The 23059-nt window shown below is 37.5% G+C and overlaps 1 protein-coding gene across 11 annotated transcripts in view; it reads right to left on the bottom strand.

Moving 5' to 3' along the window:
- Positions 1-23059, bottom strand: part of REV3L (REV3 like, DNA directed polymerase zeta catalytic subunit) — a 167006-nt gene that overhangs the window by 107107 nt on the left and 36840 nt on the right. For 9 of the 11 annotated variants that reach the window (XM_015561634.1, XM_015561636.1, XM_015561633.1 and 6 more), the window contains 3 exons: positions 11529-11718; positions 5198-5272; positions 1435-1595 (listed from right to left, as the gene is read on the bottom strand). In XM_015561634.1, coding sequence (XP_015417120.1) covers positions 1435-1595; positions 5198-5272; positions 11529-11718 — 426 coding nt within the window. Of the gene's footprint in view, positions 1-1434; positions 1596-5197; positions 5273-6543; positions 6592-6624; positions 6665-11528; positions 11719-23059 lie in introns of those variants that run through there. The other 2 variants (XM_015561639.1, XM_015561640.1) reach the window with 2 other exon arrangements.

Genomic DNA, 23059 nt, shown 5'->3' with positions numbered 1-23059 from the left:
CCTGTGTGTTGAATATTAATTGAGCATAGTGGTTTGGGTCGATTTCTGGGTTCTCTATTCTATTCCATTGATCTATATATCTGTTCTTGTGCCAGTACCAGGCAGTTTTGAGAACTGTGGCTTTGTAGTATAGCTTGATATCTGGTATTGTGATCCCTCCAACATTGTTCTTCTTTCTCAAGATTGCTGCAGCTATTCGGGGTCTTTTTTTATTCCAGATGACTTTTTGGAGAATTTGTTTGAGGTCTTTGAAGTATGCCACTGGTATTTTAATGGGAAATTGCATTGAATTTAGATTGCTTTGGGTAGTATGGACGTTTTAATGATGTTGATTCTACCAATCCATGAACATGGTATATTCTTCCATTTGTTCATGTTTTCCTCTACATCTTTTTTTAGCATCCTGAAATTTTCTGAGTACAGGTCCTTTATCTGCTTGGTTAAGTTTATTCCTAGGTATCTTAATTGTTTTGTTGCAATGGTAAATAGGATTTTTAAAAAATTTCTCTGTGAGTTCATTACTGATGTATAGAAAAGCCATAGACTTCTGGGTGTTAATTGCCGAATTCATTTATCAAGTCTAGTAGTTTTTTGATGGGAGTCTTTGGGGCTTTCTATGTACAATATCATGTCATCTGTGAATAAGGACAGTTTTACTTCTTCTTTCCCAACGTCGATGCCTTTTATTTCTTCTTCTTATCTGATCGCAATGGCTAGTACTTCCAGTACTATGTTAAACAGGAGTGGTGAGAGTGGGCATCCCTGTCTTGTTCCTGTGTTTAGGGGAAATGGTTTTAGTTTTTGCCCATTGAGTATGATGTTGGCTGTGGGTTTGTCATATATGGCTTTTATTATGTTGAGGTATGATCCTTCTATTCCCACTTGCTGAGGGTTTTTATCAAGAAAGGGTGTTGGATTTTGTCAAATGCTTTCTCTGCATGAATGGATATGATTATATGGTTTTTATCTCTCAGTTTGTTTATGTGGTGTATCACATTTATTGATTTGCGGATGTTGTACTATCCTTGCATCCCCGGGATAAATCCCACTTGGTCATAGTGTATGATCTTTCTAATGTAATGCTGGATTCGATTTGCTAGAATTTTGTTGAGGATGCAGGGTTTCTTTTAGAGATACTGAAAATATTCTAAATTTGACTGTGGTGATGGTTGTCTAACTGTCAATATCCTAAAAACTACTGAATTTTCCATTTTAAATGAGGGAAATGTGTGGTATGTGAATTATACTTCAATAAAGCTGTTACAAAACAAATTTCACTTGAGATTCTTTTCCTAATAAATGCTAATACCATTTTGTGTATTTTATTCTTTATCTACTCAGCACTCATAATATAAATGTATATTATTCTATAAATTATCAATTTCATAACTCTTGTTTCAAAGCATTAAATTGAACTTGAAAAATTAACCTTACTTTTCCTTCTTGCTTTTCGGAACTTGACAGCAGCTAGATTTATTAAGTTCATTCCATACAGATTGTAGTCAATGAAGAGCTGTAGGAGGTAGGGAATATGCGCTTCGTGAGGCTGATAAAATTTATTCATTATGGCTCCACTTTGCAAAAGCTCACATATCCTAAATTAGGGGGGGAAAAGTTATATCATAAAATTATGTTTCCTAGAATGTTAAGTGAAACAATGATTATACTAATAGAGAATAAAACACATCATATTAGCATACAAAATTTTTTACTTCAATTTTACTAGAAATTTGTATTTTGTAAGAAATTAAGTTTAAATCAAGTTTTAAAGAAAGCCATGTGCTCTAAAAATGACAAAAATTTCAGTGAAGAGTATTTTGACTTCTAAAACCAATTTAATACTAACTATATTGAAAAAGCCTAAGTCAAAAAGTTTTTTACAATAAGCCTTTTATTTTAAAAATTAAGAAAATTTTTTTAAAAGATTATACAAAAATTCTAAAGAATATATGACTCAATCCACTACTCAGAGATGCTACCATTTTAATATTTTTTACTTCTCTGAGTTGCTCTCCTATAAACAAGAGGCAATTATAAATAGTGTATGTGCTATTCAAGGCAAGTATAGGAAACATCTAGAAGAGACACTAATCAGAAAGAGGTTCAGAGGTAGTTTCTGCAAAGCCTTCTTGAAGAGAAGTCTCTAAGAAGTAGACTTAATAGTAAACTGGAGATACTTTTTGTCTGAGGAAAAAAGTATTTCATGCAAATGAAATTGCACATGAAAGTGTCACGAGAAACATGTTTCACTCTGGAACTGAAACCACTGAGTGAGGTATGGTGACAGAACTGTAGAGAAGGAGTGGCTAGGGAGGTAATGAGAAATCAGATTATGCAGAGCCTATTAAGACACTAGAAGAGGTAGTGCAATTTGCCTGTGAACAGTAGGAAAGTGAAATAACCAGGTTAGCTAGAGAATGCACAACACTAGGGAAAGGCTATTGTGAAAAAACTAAGATGAGAGCTTTAAGGAAATGTGTTGATTCAGGAGAGATATAAGAAATAAATGGTCAGGCCTTGATAGCTAACTAGATGTGAAGGATAAGGTAGAACAGGAGTTGACAATAATGCCTAGATTTCTTTTTTTTATTTTTAAAATATATTTCATTGATTTTTTAGAGAGGAAGGGAGAGGGATAGAGAGTTAGAAACATCCATCAGCTGCCTCCTGCACACCACCTGCTGGAGATGTGTCCGCAACCAAGGTACATGCCCTTGACCGGAATCGAACCTGGGACCCTTCAGTCTGCAGGCCAATGCTCTATCCACTGAGCCAAGCCAGTTAGGGCAATGTCTAGATTTCTTGCTTAAGCATCTAGTTGATAGTGCTGCATTTATTGAAATAGAAAGGACCAGAAGGAAACAGATTTGTTTGGGCTTTATTTTGTGGAGGGGGAATAAAGATAAACCGAGTTTTAGACATACTGGGATTTAGGCATAATGGGATAGTCAGGTAGATTTCTATGAAAATATTGGCAATAAATGATAATGAAGAAGATAAGAATAATTTTACTAACATGGTATTAAAAATGTTAGATACTATGCTCCGGATACTGTGTTAGGTGCTTTAAATGCTTAATCTCAAGTAATCCTCACTACAAACCTATGGTACTACCATCCCCATTTCAGAAATAAAGAAACTGAATCTTAGGGAGATTAAAAAATTGTCCAAAATCACACAAATAAAAAGCAGAAGAGCTAAAATTCAACCCAAATTTTATCTGCCTTGTGAGCCCTTACTCTTAACTACAATGCTGTTCTATTTATCAGTAGATTATTTGATACACTGATCAGGAGCTCTGGAGGGAAATTTAGGCTCCTTATATATATGTAAAAGTCCAATAGATAAAGATTAACAAAAACAAAACCCTGGGAGCAGATAAGGCTATAGAGTGAGGAGATAATATAGAGAGAAAAGATAAAAGCTCAAGACGGAACCCCAGACCCCCCCAGATGATAAAAGAGGAACCAACAAGGTGGCATAGATATGACTGATCAGATAGGTATGAGGAAAATGAGAGGTTTATATAAAAAAACTCCACAACATTTGGAATTATTTTAAGACACTGTAAGCATTGACATGGGGTCAAAGGTAAGGACAAAAAGGTGTTAATTTGACTTAGCAACATTAATGAAAGCAATTTCAGTAGAATGGTTGGGGTGGATGCCATATTGGAGTAAGTTAATGAGTGAATGGGAGGTAAGAAATTGGAAACACAAAGTATAGATAAAACCTTCAGGGAGAATAGCTATGAGTGTATGTATCATGAGTATGAATGTGTGGGGGAAGGAACAGAAGGATAACTGATAGAAGAAAAGGTCAAAGAGGGTGGATCTTGAGCTTTGGAGGTGAGGGGGGAAATCTTTCATTGTAATAGGCATCTAAAAGGAGAGAATAAATGTACATAGAGTTTGAGGATATTCGATAGGAAATTACGAGAGCTTTATTCCAGTAGTTCTAGAACATTTTGGTCCCAGGACCTCTTTTCACTCTTAAAAATTATTTACAGCTCCAGAGACCTTTTGTTTATGTGGTTTATTTCCATTAATACTTACCATATTGAAAGTTAAAACATAACTTTTAAAGAAACTTTTCTATTGATTTTAAAATAACAACCCATTATGTTAACATAATATTATTTTATAAAAAATAACTATATTTCCTAAAACAAAAAATAATTTAGTAAGAAAAAGAATAATTGTTTCACATGTTTACAAATTTCTGTCTGTTCTAATAGAAGATAGCTGGATTCTCACATCTGCTTCTGCTCAATCTACTGTGATATTTCATCCAACCCCACACAAATATGTAGTTGGAAAAAAGAAGAGCAACTAAATTACCTTTTCAGATAAATGTCGATTTTCTCTGATACAACATAGAAAAAGAGTGGAGTGGTAATTTCTTAAAGGTTAGCAACAATGTGAAATTTGAAACCGTATCAATAATTTTTTTGTACTGTTACCTTAAAATCTATTAATATATCTTATACTTTATTTTTAAAAATATGTTTTTATTTATTTTAGAGAGAGGAAGAGTGAGGAAGGGAGAGGGAGAGAAATGTGTGTATGTGTGTGTGTGTGTGTGTGTGTGAGAGAGAGAGAGAGAGAAAGAGAGAGAGAGAGAGAGAGAGAGAAATGTTTATGTGGGAAAGAAACTGATCAAGTTGCCTTCTATATACACCCAAATGGGGACTGAACCCACAACCTGGGCATGTGCCCTGACCGGAAATTGATAACTGAGATGGCTACTAAAATCTTCTCTATATGTGCTCTTCCATACTCTGTAACACTGGCTCCAGGATGATAGAGAGAATAAGCTATAGATCTTGAGACCTAATGAAAGAAGAAAAGAAAACCAAATAGAAACAAAACAAACAAAAACCCAGGATATAAAATTTTACTAAGGACTAAACAAGGACTCGACAGGATTCTGAGATGTCTCAGAAGCCCTTCCACTCTGGCCTCACTCTCACACATTCCTCTTGCTTTGACACTGTATCTCTTGGTATTGAACACCTGGCCTGGCCAACGGGGCACTAAGATCATACATGGCAGCCATCATGTCTCCTTATCTACTTCCACAAACTCTCTAAATCTAAGACAGAAAAGGAACAGTCTGGGGCTACCAATCAAGTATTTTTATTATTAAAATACTTAGGTGATAGTTATCCATATTTTTATTTCATTTAACTTTGTACCTTTTCACCATTGCAGGATTGTAAAGATATATCTTCATAAAGTGTCTTTCCTTCTCATGATAACCATAAAAAGGCCTGAAATAAAAGAAAAAATGTATCAAATTATTTTCATCATTCATTGATGAAATAATGTAACTTATTGCCCTAATTTGGCTCAGCTAGCCCAATTCAGTCTTACTTATATTAAATATTACCTCACCTCCCCCCCAAATCAAACAAAAACTCCAAGACCTTTGCAATTAAACCTACCACAGGTTAATATGTACTGAAATCTGGTTACTTCTTTTAAGAAGTTTTTCATCATCATGACTCTTTAAAAGTGGCTTTTTTCTCTTTACTCTGACCATGCATGAGAAAAACTGAGGCCTATCAGGCACATTCTCATTTCCCATTTTTTTTCTGTCAAAAACGAAAGCTCTTCATCTACAAGTCCTTTAATTAACAGCATGTATATCACTTTCCTTAATCATCTGTTTATTATTAGTTTCGTAAGTTCATTAGGCAGAGACAGTTTATCTATTATGTATATGTATGCATACACCTATTATATATATGAGAATGAAAAAACATGGACTTACTTAGGTACCTAATTATTTTGAGGCTGGGCTTTTCTTGGGGTGTCAGCTGGAATGGGGAAAGGAAGAAACAAAAATCTACATGATAGGCAGAGAAGCAAGTCCTCAATGCAAAATGAAATACGTTGGGCTATCATGTTATATCATTTCAGGAGGATCTGAAACTACACCAGTCCATTTGATACACAGACCATCCTTTTCAAAGATATGCAATTAGAAACAATATGTGAACGGGCATGAATCTGTAGACTAAAGAAAGTTTTATATCTGCTTAGAGTTTGTCTATAAGTAAGTGGTTGATTAAATCTTTAGTTGGGTACACCCAATCACCTTTCACTTTAAAAATACTGTCCCCTTATGGTGGACACTAGGTAGAATTTACATTAGGACACGACCTCTCCGTCATGTCTCAAAGTGTAGTGGACATTAAATACAGGAGAAATTTGTCAGTGAAGTCATTATTTGGAGTATATTTAAACAACTTTTTTAAGAAAGCTATTTCAAGCTTTAGATCAGAGTCATCTGTATGATCCTATAAAACAATTTCTATTTTTTAAAAAATCCAACTATTTACCAAGGTCTGAAAGGCTCTTTATGTAACCCTTGCCACTCACTCTTCCTTTTTCCTCCAGCCATTCTGAATGTTTCAGCCCTTCTAACTTTATTCACTCGCAAGTAACTTGCCATTCTATTCCCTCTGCCAGGAAAGCTCTGCTCTAAACTCTGCATGACTTGCTTTCAATCTTCACTCGGGTCTCTGCTTAAACTCACCTCCTCAGAAAGGCCTTCTCTGACCATCACTACCTATCTCTTAACCTTCCCACTTCGCTTTTTTTTTTAAATCACACTTACACTTCCTGTCTAGTTTGCTGCTGTTCACCTCATTTTGTTGCTGTGAAGGAAGGGGTGAAAAAAAGACATATTAGACGAATGACCTATCTCTCCTGTTGGCAAAATTCAACTCTTTATTCCTCCTGTGATATTTTTCGTATGTATAAATATAACTGTCTGGAGCAAGATAAATGGGAAGGAAGGATTAAATCTGCATTCGTGTGGTCCATGGTATCTTTGCTTTGTTTTGGTTTTGCTAACAATCTTTAGTTTTTTATATATAGAATCTCATACTTTTAAAAACTGAATATAAGTTAAGTTTTAAACCTTTAAAATTCTTTGTAAAACTAGGATTCTGTTTTCTTATCTACTGCCCCAAAATATATCCTGAAAACTCTATAAATTCAGTTTTCTGTTTCTTTCCACCAAGAAAGTCTATGTATAATTTACCCTGGAATCCTTACTTCCTACTGTTGGCTTTAGTTGATTTTGCCAAAATATCTCAACAGGGAAACTCTTTGAGGGGAAGAAAGTAGAAGGGAGCAGAGTTTGAGGGTAGAAATTTTTATGCTTATAGAATTACTAGAGGCCCAGTGCACGAAATTAGCGCGCGCGCGCCTGTCTGTGTGTGTGTGTGTGTGTGCGTGCACAGGGGGGTCCCCTCAGCCCAGCCTGCACCCTCTCCAAAATGGGACCCACCCCTCAGGGGATGTCTGACTGCCAGTTTAGGCCTGATCCTGGCGTATGAAGCCCGTGCAAGAACTGTCTTACTGTGGGGGCTCCTGGGTCACAGCCAGGCCAGGCTGCGCCCCTTCTTCCTACATTTCCCCACATACCTGGGCCTCCTCCGGCCGGGCTGCTGGGCCAGGGGAGGCTCTGGAGCTTCCACTGAGACCTTGTCAATCACCTGCATTTTGTAGAAGGTAGTCCAGAGACAAGAAGGCCTTCACCCATCTTAGCAGGGCTGTTGTGACAAAGGGAGATTGGCCTGGGGATCAGGCCTAAACTGGCAGTCAGACATCCCCTAGTCTGGTCATCCCAACTGCCTCCCCTGCTGGCCTAGTCTCCCCTCAATGTGCCCCCCACCCCCCGCCAGCCTGGTCACCCCATGTAGCCTGCTGCTCAGTTGGTTGTCCCTCACCAACCCCCTTGATGGCCTGGTTGCCCCACGCAGCCTGTTCATTCGTCCATTTGGTTGTTTCAGTTGCGCTGGTCGCAGAGGCTTCTATATATATAGATATCCAATAATTAGAGTTAGTTCTTTAATGTAACAAAAGGCCCAGTGCACAAATTCGTGTTTGAGTGGGGTCTGGCCAGCCTGCCCTGATCGGGCCGATTGGGCCGATCAGGCTGGGCCAGCCACGGGGAGGGGCCTCAGGCAGTTGGCTGGCCAGTCCCGCCCCCTGGCCGAAATCCTGGTTGAGGGGATAACTTGCATATTAGCCTTTTATTATAAAGGATGAGAAGGAAAATGAGCACAGTTAGGGACAAATCTCAGTTAATTAACTTAGATCAACTTAAAATCTCTTTATGGGTTACTTTCTAGAATCATGGTAGCTAAGTATCAAAACTGAAGCTATCCTACTTTAGGCACATCATGGGAAGGCAGGGTTCTTTGGAAAAGACATAAGGCAGCATAAAGAGGAGACCAAACATGACATGGACTGACTCCCTAAAAGAAGCCACAGGCAGGGTCCACAGGCGCTGGGCAGGGCTACTGAGGATAGGACACTGTAGACATCACTATTTGCACAGTCACCAGGAGTCCAACTAACTCAATGGCTCCTAACACACAAGTGGCCAGGAATCTCAGAAATAAGCCCAAGGTCCTGTCATCTTAACCCAGCTCAGGATAATGCATAGGAAGACTGGAATTAAATCTTGCACAAATTTTAATTTGGTAGCTAGATACAACTTTGTCGATCTTAAAGAATAGGGAGTATGGAAGAAGTAAAGGAATCACAGAAGCTACAATGTATGGTAAGGGCAAAAGGGGGTCTAGGTTAAGAAAAAGGAATTAAAAAAATATTGAAATACGAGAAAAAAGGAAAATGGCAACCATAAATTAGATTGAACAGCTCATCTTTTGTGCCAGGTACCAGATTTATAACTCAAAAATATGGCAATGCCTTTAATAAATGCCCATCAAAAATATAGAAAGATTAATGACTGATTATTCATTTCATTAGGCAGTTTGGAAATTCAACTTTGAAATAAGAGTATGTATAGGAAAGTTTTCAGAAACCACTAAACATAAAAAAGTTAGAATATAAAGCTGATGATTCTCTTTAACATTATTATTGCTGTCATTAGATGGGTGTCATAAGATAGTTATTGAGCCCTATAACACCAGGTGGTAGGCATATAATGATGAACAAGACAAACATGGTAATTTTTCTCATGAAGTTTACCTGATGGTGGGAGAAACACAAAAAATTAAAATCATTACAAACTCTATTGAGTGCTAAAGAAAACAAAGAATGGGCTGAGATACAGAATAATAATAATACTCGATTTTAAGTAAGGAAGAGAAAATTTCTCTGGAGAGGTGAAGGATGTGAAGGATTGGAGAAGGATAGAGAACTCAAGGAAAGGAAACTTCATATAGAAAGGTGGGAAGGAGCTTGGCACATAAGAGAAACTAAAAAGACCAACGTTCCTGGATGGAACATGGTGAACAAAGTTACAAAGATAGCAGTGATGCTATTGTATTATTTAATGGGACGACTAGATATAGGCATGCCATTAATACAGCTTTGCGAAGAAGCTGCATTTAACCTTCTCCAAGTCTGTTGCCTGCTGATTGATGGGGGAAAAGACTGGATAAAGGCAGTTTAGGCAAATGCCCAGTAAGATCTAAGTGACATGGGAAAATGTTTGCCTGCCAAACACATCTGGAAACAGGTAATTGGCCAGAATGGGCATGGCCACTGCAAACTCATGAAATCTAAATATATAACTTCTAGACAAAGGAGCCACTCTCTCTTGGCTCCAGGGTACCTGGCTCCTGTAACTCATGTTAAAAGGGCACACACCCCCCATGGTGCATGACCATGTTGGACTCCACAAATGGACTTTAATTTGGCCTGAATGCTGAATCACACCAGGCTGCAACATGGAACAAAAACTCTGGACACTGGTCTTCTTTCTGGCTCTGCTAAACTCCCAGCTTCTCCCCTCTTTCAGGACTGGCTTGGGGGAAATGGAACCAGAGAAATGTAACTTCACACCAATAAATCTTCTACCACCTCTCATCTTCCCATGGAACTGCTTCTTTCAGCGGCACCCCAGAACCTTCACCTCACTCCCATGAGTGACTGGGGAGTTTAAGTCTCCAGTAATAGCAGGGATCAGATCACATAGGCAGTGATTAGAAGTTTAAATTTTATTCTATGAACAATATGAAACCACTCAGGATTTTAAATTTAAAAGGATCCAATTTACACTGTAAGAAGAGTAATTTTGTGGTTCTGGACAAGAACAGAAGAAGGGAATTCAATTAAAAGGATACTGCAGTGGTCCAGAGGAAAGCCTAGATTAAGGTAGAAGTATACAGATTTATGATCTCTACTTGGATTTCATACAGACATAACAAACTCATGTTCCAGTATAAGCTCCAATCTTTCCTACCAGTCTGCTCTACCTGCACCTTCCTTTTTTTCCCTTTAAGACAGACTCAAACTTTTGTAGCCATCCTTGGTTCCTCTCAAAACCCTCATCCATTTAGAGAGCCAATATTGTTGAATCAACCCTCAGAATAGATCCAGAAGCTGACCACTTCTCACTACTCTCCTGCTATCACCCTAGTGCCAGCCACTGTATTTTCTCACCCAGTCTAATGAAACAGAGTCCTAGTGCTCTCGCTGCTTCTATTCCTATTACTCTACGATCTATTCTTAACATAGTTGCTAAAGTAATCCTTTTAAGCTTAAACTAAATCATGGTTGCTCAAAGTCATGCACTAGCTCAGAGTAAAAGCCAAAGTCCTTGGAACAGCCTATGGCAGTATTTCTCATGCAACAGAATCATCTGAAAGGCTTGTTAAAACACAAATTGCTGGGCCCTATCATCAAAATTTCTGATTCACTAGGTCTGGAGTGGAACCCAAGAATGTATTTGGATGAAGTTATCAGATGTGTTAGTCCAAGTCTTTTGAGAAGTAGATACCAAAATGTACAAGAAATTTATTAGGGGAAACACCTGTGAGAGATAATGAAGAGGAACCCAGGAGAGGCTGGGACAGCCTCCAGACTTAGATAAAGTTGATGTTGGTGATCCTGGAAAGCAAAGTACAAAACCATGCTTTGAGAACCACTGGTCAACATGATCTCCATCCTCTCATATCTCTCTAACCTCATTTTATCCTACTCTATTTTCCATCCTCCATTCCAGACACCTGCCTCCAAGCTGTTCATACTCAGATCTTCCCTTTATTACCCTATATAAAACTGCCACCAGTGCACTTCCCCACCCTATACTGATCCTTCTTATCCTGTTGTACATCTTTTGTTCTAGAGTACTAATTATCATGTAATAAATAAATAAATAAATAAATAAATTTAATGTCAGATCTATTGGTTATTTTCTGTTTCCCATTACTAGAATATAACCTACATGGGACAGAAATCATTGTTTTATTCACCAATATATCCCAAATGCCTAGAGCAGCTCCTGGTACACAGGGGTGCTCAATTAATATCTATAGCATGAGTGACATGAATTTCTACAGTTTTAGAAAGCAGAGAAATGGAAAGGGTAAAACAAAAATCACTGTTAACCATCTATATTTTATTGCTTCAGTGCATCAGATTAGAACTAAAAGAAAAATGAAGAGTATATTTTAATTGGATATGTTTTCTTTTAATTAGAATGGCAACAGAAATACAGATAAATAAAAAATTTAAAAGATGATATCATATACTTACATTCCTGATACTAATGACACTTTGAACACGTGCTGAGTAGTGGAAGATGGAGTGCCTAAAGCCACATTAAGTGCTCTGTCGATACTGAATGCCATCTGAGAAAGATAGCTTTCTGGCTGCTGTCCATAACCATCGTATGGCACATAGAGGTAAGGAAAGATGCCATGTAGATGAAGACATGTCTTCTGACCTAAAATGTAACACATTATAAACTTTAGTCTTAGATACATTTAAAAATTTCAACAGTACAAAGCTCAAAATCATGTCATTTAAATGTTCTATGACAACAGATTATCTAAGGTAAGGATTGAAGAAAACTAACCCATAATTAAAGCCACCTGTATTAACTATATTTTACAACAGAACATTTAGGAGCATTTTATAAATATAAGCAGTATAGTATGATTTAAGCAGTAGTTTTGGTGGAAGAATGTTTGAATATTTCACCCTCACAATCTAACCAGTTTTATATACTTCGCTGAATCACCCTATAATACGACTTGGCACAGAGTTATGAAGCTTATAAAAATTCACTGAAAGTCAACTAAATAGATCAATGAATATCTACCTTGGCATAAATGTTTTCAAACAAGAGACTTCCCTAAGATAGAGACAGCTCTTGGTGAAAGGAAAAGGTAAAAATAGTTTCAGTGTGTGGCATTTTGCTGCGGGGGGGTGGGGGGGGTGAGAAGGGAATGGGGAAAAAAACAGACAAAAACAAATGAAAAGAAAATCTGATCAGTTGTCTGTAATGGACTTCTGGATATCTATATTGCATATTTGATGGAGTGGGACACAGGAGACACAATGAGAGGAGAAAGAAACAATCACGCACTTCCCAGAGAGCCATTATATCAGGCAAGGTGAAGAAGGGGTAAATGGTGATTTGCCAACAGACAATCCGGCACAGTCATGATAAAGTAATATGAGTAAGAACTCACAAAAGAAGTGCCACGGAAACAGTAATGTATCAGTGACAAGGTTAAGTAACAATAGCAACAATAAAAAGCAGATGCACCACTACTCTCATGATCTGGCAGAGCTGTCTTGGAAGTGGTTCCTGTCCCCTGAGAACTGTCCCTAGTCCCCTTTACATCCATGCTATTTATCTAATTTCACATAGAGAGGAGAGCAGCAGTGATGGAAGAACACATCCATTTTTCTCATGCTGTCACTCACTATTCCTGACGTTCCTGCCAACACAATCTCATGCTTCTTGCCCAACCGCTATACTACTCTGTTTCACTGGGCTTTTTCTTTTGGTAGGAAAGGAACTATTTGTTTGATTACTAGTTCCTAAATATAATTTAGAATGATTTATATAAAATGTATAGAAAATTGTTCTATGTTCTGTTAACTGTGTTTATACTTTTCATAATGAGTAACACCAGCTTGTCTTATTCTGAAGGTACATAACAGGATAAATTTGGAAATTATTACACAAAGTAGAGCAAAACTGGAAAGATAAGTAACATAATGGAATAAGATCAATATCCTTCTGAGTGCAGTACTCTGATCTGAACTATCAACTTTCCACACTCTTGAAAGAATTACAAGCTGTTAGACCAATTTCAGTTTCTATTTTTAGTAGCAGTTATGCTACTTAGTATCAAGGTAATAAAAATATTTTCAATTAAAAGCAAATTCTTCAGCTAGTTTTATTCCTAAATATGACATGGTACTATTTCCTAACTATTGCAGTTTTTAAATTCTTTTAAAAAACATGTTTTTGTTGATTTCAAAGAGGAAGGGAGAGGGAGAGAGAGATAGAAACATCAATAATGAGAGAATTGTTGATCGGCTGCCTCCTGCATGGCCCACACTGGGGATCGAGCTAGCAACCTAGGCATATGCCCCTGACTGGGAATCAAACCGTGACCTCCTGGTTCATGGGTCGACGCTCAACCACTGAGCCATTCTGGCCAAGCTTTTAATTCTTCGAATAGAAAAAAAAAATTCAGTTATAGTGTGTCTTAAAAAAATATAATTAATTGGTTTACTGATGATCTACTTGAATACTTTTTAAACATCTCATGAAAAAAACATTATAACCATTACCCTTCTAGATATAACCCAAAATTTGGTTAAAAGAAACTGGCATGGTAAAGCATGGGATAAGAAAAATGGAGAGACAAAGAAGTATTCCCTTTTAAGTTGACAAATCTAAGATCAGTGATTACTGAATTACTAGTACAACAGTATATTTATAAAAACTATTGTAAGTTCCTAAAATATTAATTTTACAGTCCATATATTTTAATAGAAACCTGGGTAAATTTAAGAGACCCAATCATACAATATGATTTTTATTAATGATTTATTTATAGGAAGGGTGTTCACAAAGTTCACATATTTTTTTTTCTGTTTCTTTTTTTTCATTCTTGTTATTCTTTTCTTCTTCTTTTAAAGTTCACATATTTTTAAAAAATATTTATTTTCACATCTCCTGTGAAGTAGGCACCAGAGGAATTATCTTTCTATTTATAGACTTTGGAACTACAATAATTTGTGGTATATGACTTAGGGGGGGAAAGCAGAAATGATTTATTCAGCAGGCACTGGACTAAGTGCTTTAAATATATTTCTAAAACTTAGAATAACCTTGCAAGTATCATAAACTTTAACTTTCCTAAAGTCACAGAGATATTAAGTAACTGAATCAGGATTTGAAAACAGATTAATAAAAATCTAAAATCAATGCTTTTTCCATTTAACTATGTCGGTTCAAGTTAATGTTGGCTTCCTTAATCCTTAATTTCCCAGTTCTTATTTTGTCCTAAAAATACCTGTTCCCTTATCTGACTCTCTCCCAAATTCTTTGGGAGCTGGAGCTGTGTTTGAATGGTCATAATATCCCTAGGACCCAGCACAAACACACAGTAAGTGCTCAATAGACATATCCTATATAATAAATGGGTAATATGCAAATAGACTGAGCGGCAGAACTGAACAACCAATCAAAGTGTAATATGCTAATAATATGCTAAGGCTGCTCAACTGCTCGCTATATGTGCACTGACTACCAGGGGGCAGACGGTCAACTGGTTGACCAGTAGCTATGACATGCACTGACCATCAGGGGGCAGACAGTCGACCAGTCGACCAGTCGCTATGATGTGCACTGACTACTGGGGGGGTGGGGGGGAGGTGCTCTGACCGGGAGGTTAGCTTGCTGCTGGGGTCTGGCCGATCAGGACTGAGTGAGATGGGCTGGACACACCCTGGGCCTTCCCACGGTCCCTCCCCGGCCCGATTGTGCACCAGTGGGGTCCCTCAGCCTGGCCTGCACCCTCTCGCAACCCAGGACCCCTGGGGGGATGTCCGAGAGCCGGTTTCAGTCCGATCCCACAGGCCACACCCCTTGGGAGGGCACCAGGCGCAGGGCTCATGGCTAGTGAGTACTTCAGCAGCAGCAGCGCAAACCTTTCCCGATAGGGACTGATTGGGCGCGAGCCCGCAGCAGGTACAGTGGGGCTGGGATGAGCAGGAGTGGCAGGTAACATATGGATGCAAAGAAAGAAAATATGGCTACTTTCTGAATGCCCCCCTTATGGTCGTGCCAAACTGAATTAAGGCAACAAGTCCAGTACGAACATGGATGATTTCTGGGAGAATAAGTCTATATACATAGGTTTCTTTTTCGTTTGTCTGTTTGTTTTTGATATATAATCGATGATGGGAGAGAATCATTGATCTGCTGCCTCCTGCATACCCCCCCCACTGGGGATCAAACCCGCAACCCGGGCATGTGCCCTGACCAGGAATCGAACCATGGCTGCCTGGTTCATAGGTTGATACTCAACCACTGAGCCACACCAGCAGGGCTGTATATAGGTTTCAAAAAATTTTTAAGAGTTTGAAATTTCTTTAAAAAAATATTTTTATTGATTTCAGAGAGGAAGAGAGAGGGAGAGAGAGAGATAGAAACATCAATGAGAAAGAATCATTGATCAGCTGCTTCCTGCATGCTCCACACTGGGGCTGGAGCCCATAACCCAGGCTGTGACCGGGAATTGAACTGTGACCTCCAGGTTCCTAGGTCGACACACAACCACTGAGCCATGATGGCTGGGCATCTTCTTCTATATCTTAAGTGCCTGGATTTGGTCTCTTAATAAAATTGTGCATCTAAAAATCTTATTAGTTTATTCCTAGCAAAATTACCTTTATTTTTGTAGATCCATGTTCCATAAACAGAAAGATTAACACATACCATTACTCTAATTCTAGGGTCTGCAAATTTCTTGTGTAAAGTGGCAGAGAGCAAATATTTTAGGCTTTATGGGCCATACTATCTCTGATATAACTACTTAATTCTGCTGTAGTAGCCTGAAAGCAGCCATAGGCAGCACGTAAGTGAATGGGCATGGCTGTGTTCCAATAAAATTTCATTTACAAAAACAATGAGAAGGATTTGGTCCATGGATAGTAGTTTCCCAATCCCCATTCTGACTGACTAGACTTCATCATCCAGAATGGAAAAGTTTACTGTCTTCTTTTTTAGTAACTACAATCAAAATCATGTTGGCCTAAGAGTATCTTAAAAGATTTAATAAGAAATGCTTATTTTATAATTTGCAAACCCTATTTCCCAAATCTCAAACTCAATCTACACAACATTTTCAATAAAACTCTACAGCGCTATCACACAAAAAAATCTTGGTATGTGAACAGGAAAATTTATGTGTATAGAATTTTTCAAATTTCCTTCCTAGAATATCTTTTCTAAAAGTTTTATATCACAATCATTAAGTCAATCTGCTTCCTTCTGGTCTTCCTTTGCTTCTTTCTAAATTTTTACCCCATCTTTCTTCCCCCACTCCATAAAACTACAAAATGAACCAAACAAAACTCCTCATACTCACAGTTAGAAGGCAAGTATTATATCACCTATTCTCGTTTTTTAAAAGTCTTAAGAATAAACTAAGTTAGCCTTAGAAATTACATTTTCAGAATTTATCCTAAGCAAAAAATTAAAAATATACCTGAAGATTTAGATATTATGATGCTAGGATAGTATTACTAACAACAGTGAAAAAATAATAAAGACAATACAAATTTCCAAAAATAGGAGATTAAGTAATTATGGTATACTGGTATCATGGAATAGATTCATACCAAATTCTGCTTGCTGCCTGTTTTTGTAAATAAAGTTTTATTGGCATACATCATACACATTTGCTCTACTCAGAGTTGACCTAAAATATATACTATGTAGCCCTTTACAGAAAAAGTTTGCCAACCTCCACAACAGTTGGTGTGGAAGTATATTTCTTAGCATGAAGCAATGTTTATGCTATATTTATTTCAGGTGACATTCAGGTTTATTTCAATTATAAAACTACATATAAACATTAAACCAGACAATGGGTGAATTTTTTTCCTTTTTGCATATAATAAAATTGTGCAACTAGGCAATTACAGTATGGTAATTCTATATCCAGAAGTATCTAACTAAGATTGTGGGACTACAGGAAGGCTTCCCAGAATTAGCAACAAAAAAAAGCAAAGTAAGAAAGAATGTTACAGTAAATACTAGAGAGAACATGGCATGGTCTAGGAACAGAAAAAATGTAGTTAGAATGGAGCAAGGTGTGCAATAAAGAGAAAGGCAAAGTGTGTGTGCACAGACTGTGATCTGTATTAATTTGCATTTTATACAGTTCCCTTGTGGACACATTGTGGAGAAACTGGGAAGAGAATATACTAGTAACAGGAGGCTGCTAGAGTAATTCAGGTAGGAGATGTCAGTAGAGATTGAGAAACTATCAAGAAGGATTGGGGCATAGAATCAAGAGGTAACTGACTGGATATTAGGGGTAGGGTAAAGGAGAAAGAATCAAAGATGACCCAAGTTTTTGGTTTAGGTAACTGGATGACTGGAAACATCATTTAAAGAAAACTGAGAAAGAAGATAGGTTGACTTAGTTTTGAATTTATGGAATCTTATGTCTACAGAATTTTTAAATAAAGATTTACTTTAAGCACAATTAGATACACAGATGTAGAGCTTATGAGAGAGATCTAGGCTAGAAAAGAAAGATTTGAAAGTATGAGTAACAATGGGATAATCAGGAAGAATAAACAAGAGAAGGGCCTAAGCCAAAAACTTAAGAAATACTAATACCTACAGGAGAAAGAGAGGAATTTGATTTATGTGGGATGTGAGAGAATGAGCCTCTGAGAAGGTTGCCAGGCAGGTGATAGTGAATAATTGAGCATTTTAGTATGTTAGCCATGGAACCAGAGTTCCAAGGATCCAGTAGAAATGCATTAAGAGAAGGCAATCAACAAGAAGCTGAATCAAAGACTGGAAGCAGGATACAGATAAAAGTATACAGGACAGGGAAGAGGCACTTCCAGTTTGGCAGAGGAAGGATCTTTGTAACCCCGCTCCTCAAAAAGCAACAAGAACATTTGCAAATACTGTCAAAATCAACTTTTTTTTCAGCTCTGTAGAAATTAACTAAAGGCTGTGACAAACTAAGTAGTGTTTTTTAAAATAGGATTAGTCCTCTTTTGTAATTATTATTATTTTTTTAGAGAGAGGAAGGAAGAGAGAAACATTGGCTTGCAGTTCCACCCATGCGTGCATTCATTGATTGACTTTTACATGCACCCTAACAGATGACTGAACCCACAACCTTAGAGCATCAGGACAATGCTCCAATCAACCGAGCCACCCAGCCAGGGCTAAGTAGTGTTTATTAAAACAAAAAGCAAGCAAGCAAACAAACAAACAAAAAACACACAGTTGCCTCTTAGCAATAATAGCAAGCTTTGTGGTATTCTAACTTGCCCTAACCCAATACCCCCTGCTCCCCAAGCTCCTCGGTAGCCTTGAAAACCAAACCCTTATAACTACAGTAGCTATGCAAACCAATACCAAAGAGGCACTGGAGAGGCCAGAATAGATTTGGAGTTCTCCAAAGCCCCATTCTCATAAAACTGACTATTTGACCTGCCTGGCAGCTTGCTGAAAAGCTCTATTCTCAGGGCTTGCTTTTATTTGATCAGACTCAGAGCTCACTCTATGTGCAGAGTGCTATCCACAACATTTTTGTTGAAAACGATCAGCAGCAACTGTTTAACATCACAGCTATCTAAAGGAATTTTACCAGTTGCAGCTAACAAGACACGGAACAAAAAACTTAAAAGGAAAAACCGAGGAATGAAATGCCCATAAATGGCTTTGAAAAACTCTAACAGGGTTCTGGGAATGTAAAAGGTTATGCACATGTGTGGAGCTGTATGCATGATCAAGAAGACCTGAGAAACTTCTAATCTATCACTTCTGGTTAACCTTGAGACTGAGCTCCAACACGAAGAAAGACCTCTCAACAAAAGCTAGAAAGAGACCTACTGGCTCAAGGCATTTAAAGACATCTCTGGCCAATCATAAACTGACCACTAAACTATCTGGGCAGAGACTTCAAAAAATAGAGACTGTACAGAATCAGCCCAAAAGAAATCACTACAGAAACAGCAATACCAACAACAGAGCAAAAACAAATCTTGGGGGTGTAAGAAATATGATTTTCATAACTGTTCCATTATTTAAAATATCTAGTGTTCAATAACAGAAAAATCTAAAACATACAAAGAAACAGGGAAGTATGACTCATACATAGAAAAAAAAGTAGTGGGCAGAAATTGTCCCGGAAGAAGTCTAGACATTTATCTTACTAGACAAAGATTTATAAACATTTCAAAGAACTAAAGGAACTCCTGTCTGAAGAATTTCAGGAAAGTTTGAGAATCATATCTTCCCTAATAGCAAATACAGAGAAATAATATTTTATTTAAAAAACAATTTGGGAATTTTGGAAATGAAAAGCACAGTAGCTAAAATGAAAAATTTATTAGAGGGGGTCGATAGCACATTTGAACTGGCAGAAGAAAAAAAAACTAAACTCGAGGACAGGTGAGAAGAAATCCTCCAATCTGAGGAACCATAAGAATAAAGGAGAACTAGCAAAGCCTCAGATATCTGTGGGACTCCAGTTAAGCATACCAACATATACATACTGTGAGTCTTAGAGAGGAGAGAAAAAGAAAGAATATTTATGAAACATTGGCCCAAAACTTCCGAAATTTGATAGGAAACATTAATCTGCATTGTAAGAAGTTCAACAGGCTCCAAGTAGGTAACACTTAAAGAGAACCACACTAGATATATGATTGCTGAACTATTAAAAGACAAAGGAAAAGCAGCAAAAGCAATTCATCGTGAACATAGTTTCCACAATAAGATAAATAGCTGACTTCTCATTAGAAATCATGGAGGCCAGAAGGCAGTGGGCTGATATAGTTAGTAGAAAAGATTCAACCAAGAATTCTATATATAGCAAATCTAATCTTCAAAAAACAAGGGAAAGCTGGCTGAGGTGGGGAAAAAAGAAGAAATTAAGACATTGCCAGATAAATAAAAATTGAGAGAATTTGTTCTTGTCATACAAGAAATATTAAAGGGTATTTAAGTTGAAGCTCAATGAAAGGGCAATAGACAGTAATTCAAGTCCACACTAAGCAAGAAGGAGGCACCAGTAAAGTAATCACATAGGTAAATACAAAAGATAATAGAAATGTATATTTGACTCTTTTCTTTCATCTCATTTAAAGGACAGGTACACAAAGTAATTTTAGTTGTGTTAATGGGGTTGTACAAATGGGGTTATACTGAGGCAAAGTTTTTATATGTGATTAAAATTGAATTGGGATTAATCCAAACTATACTGTTTTAAATTAAAATGTTAAGTATAATACAGAGCAACCACAAAGAAAATAGCTTAAAAATTATACAAGATAATAACAGAATTAAAATAGTATACTAGGAAATACTTCTTTAGCATAGAAAAAAGCTGTAATAGAAGAATGGAGCAACAAAAAAGCATAGGAATAGAGAAGACAAATAGCAAAATGGCAGGTATAAAACTATATAGAACTGAAGGACACGTTATGTCTTTGCCTACTCAATGGGGAAAATCAATTTTCACAATTTTACATTCACCAGTAAATTTGGGATACTATCCAAATGAGATTTTACAGAAACATCACAAGCCAAAGAAACTCTGGGTGTTAGAATCCTTTACCTCAGCCATGTCTCACATGTGCTCAATACATTTCCTTGAATTAATATATTATATAACCAGAAGAATCATCACTGAAGAAACAGGAAAAAGACTGATGTAAAGAGTATTTTTAAAAATATATTTTATTGATTTTTTACAGAGAGAGGAAGGGAGAAAGATAGTTAGAAATATCGATGAGAGAGAAACATCGATCAGCTGCCTCCTGCACGCCCCCGACTAGGGATGTGCCCACAACCAAGGTACATGCCCATGACCGGAATCAAACCTGGGACCCTTTAGTCTGCAGCCCGACGCTCTATCCACTGAGCCAAACTGGTTAGGGCAAGAGTATTTTTTTAAGAGAACAAAGAATATATTAATATTTAGAGGACAAACACTGTAACTACATCTCATTCTTGAAGGACTAGCTCGCCTGCTAATTCAAAGACCAGCTCACTTGCTAATTCAACTATACATGCCTTCCGTAACCCTCAAAAGTAAATATAAAACGTATTTCCTCATTTATGTCCTTGCAGCACATATATAAATCTATTATGCACTTATCACATTATGCTATATATACATGTTTGTACACAGTGGAATCACATCATCTATGCATGTTATTGACTAAAAGCAATGGGAAGAGACACAGAGAAAGAGACCAAATGAATAAATATGACAACACAATTAAATGGTGCCAGTGTGTCCAGTCAATAATTTATTTAGTGACATGAGGCACAGTTTATAAATCTATTGTTCGTTAGTTAGTCTCAGTTACTTTGTGCCTCTAACAGTGGAAGCATCTCCTATTGAGAGAGGCAACTAAGTGTGATTCTACTATTTAAAAGACACAGTTCATAGTTTTCATAAAACATGGCTCTAACTGTGAGCCAACTATTTCAACGAGACTCAACTGAAGAAACAGTGATTACTAGGTTTACCGGTTAATAATGCGGATTTTTTTCAATCGATGGATTACACATATGTTGATATATAGGCAATTTGATATGTATGCTATTTTGTTGTATTGACAGCAAGCTTCAAAACTTCATATGTCAAATTTTATGAAGGTGTTAACATCATAGGTATTTTTACGCTTAAAAATGTTGAATTTGCTGAAACTGGTTTGGCTCAGTGGATAGAGCGTGGGCTTGCGGACTGAAGTACCCGGTTCAAGAGCATTTGCGGGAAGTTTTAATTCATTATTTTGAAGAAAAATGCTATCATATACTTCGGGAAGCTATGGTGAACATGCTCCATCTCAAGATACTTGTGAATGCTGGTTTAAGTGCTTTAAAAGTGATGATTCCGATGTGAAAGACAAAGAACGTCCAGGTCAACTGAAAAAGTTTGAAGACCAACAATTATAAGATGCGTGTCAAACTCAAAAACAACTTGCAGAAAGATTAAATGTTGCTCAGCAAACAATTTCCGATTGTTTACAAACAACCCCTTTTGATCATATCTGAATTTATGCTGAGATGACTTTTGGTGGGGTCTTTAGATAGCTTTGCAATGGGGGCTGGTTCCCAGAGGAACCAACAATATAATCAGTGTTGGAACTTTCAACCCTATTCCCCTCTACCTCACATTCAGGAAGGAGAGGGGTCTTTAAGATTTAGTTCAATCATCAATAGCCAATGATTTAATCACTGATGCCTTTGTAATGAAGCGTCAATAAAAACTCTTGACTAATGAGGTGTTGAGAAACATCCTAGTTAGTAAACATGGATTGTGCATCCCAACTCCAGGGACAGAAGCATATCAGCTCACGACCCTTCTGAACCTTGCCCTATGTATCTCTTCGTCTGACATTTGATTTGTATCCCTTATAATAAATGTATAAGTATAGCATTTTCTTGAGTTCTGTGAGATGGTTTAGCAATTTACCAAACCTGGGGAGGAGAGAAGGGTCATGGGAATTCCCCAATTTGCAGTCAACTGGGCAGAAGTGCGGATAGCTTAGAGACCCCATTTGTGGCAGCATCTGAAGTACAGGTAGTCTTGATGCCCTACCCTGTGGGGTCTGCACTAACTTTGGTTAGTTTGTATCACAATTTAGTTAAATTATAGAATACCCATAAGTGGATTTCAGAGAATTCACAATTTATTGTTGGAAAACCGATGCAAATGAACATCTTTTTCATACTGAGTAACTCTTAAGAGGTCTTTCAACTAAGTCTAGTATAAAATTTGACTACTTTTATTTTATTTTTCCTTATAATTTCTTATGAATATATCATTATAATGCTAACTAGGGGCCCGGTGCACGAAATTCGTGCACTGGGTGTGTGTGTGGGGGGCGGGGGGAGAGTGTCCCTCAGCCCAGCCTGCCCCCTCTCACATACTGGGAGCCCTCAGGTTTGACCCCCATCACCCTCCAATCGCAGGATCGGCCCCCTGCCCAGGCCTGATGCCTCTGACCCAGGCTTCAGGCCTGGGCAGGGGGCCCTCATATCC

This window comes from Myotis davidii, unplaced genomic scaffold (assembly GCF_000327345.1).
Source record: "Myotis davidii unplaced genomic scaffold, ASM32734v1 scaffold196, whole genome shotgun sequence".
NCBI lineage: Eukaryota > Metazoa > Chordata > Mammalia > Chiroptera > Vespertilionidae > Myotis > Myotis davidii.
The sequence above is the reverse complement of the archived record's forward strand: the minus strand, read 5'-3'. Positions and strand labels throughout refer to the sequence as shown.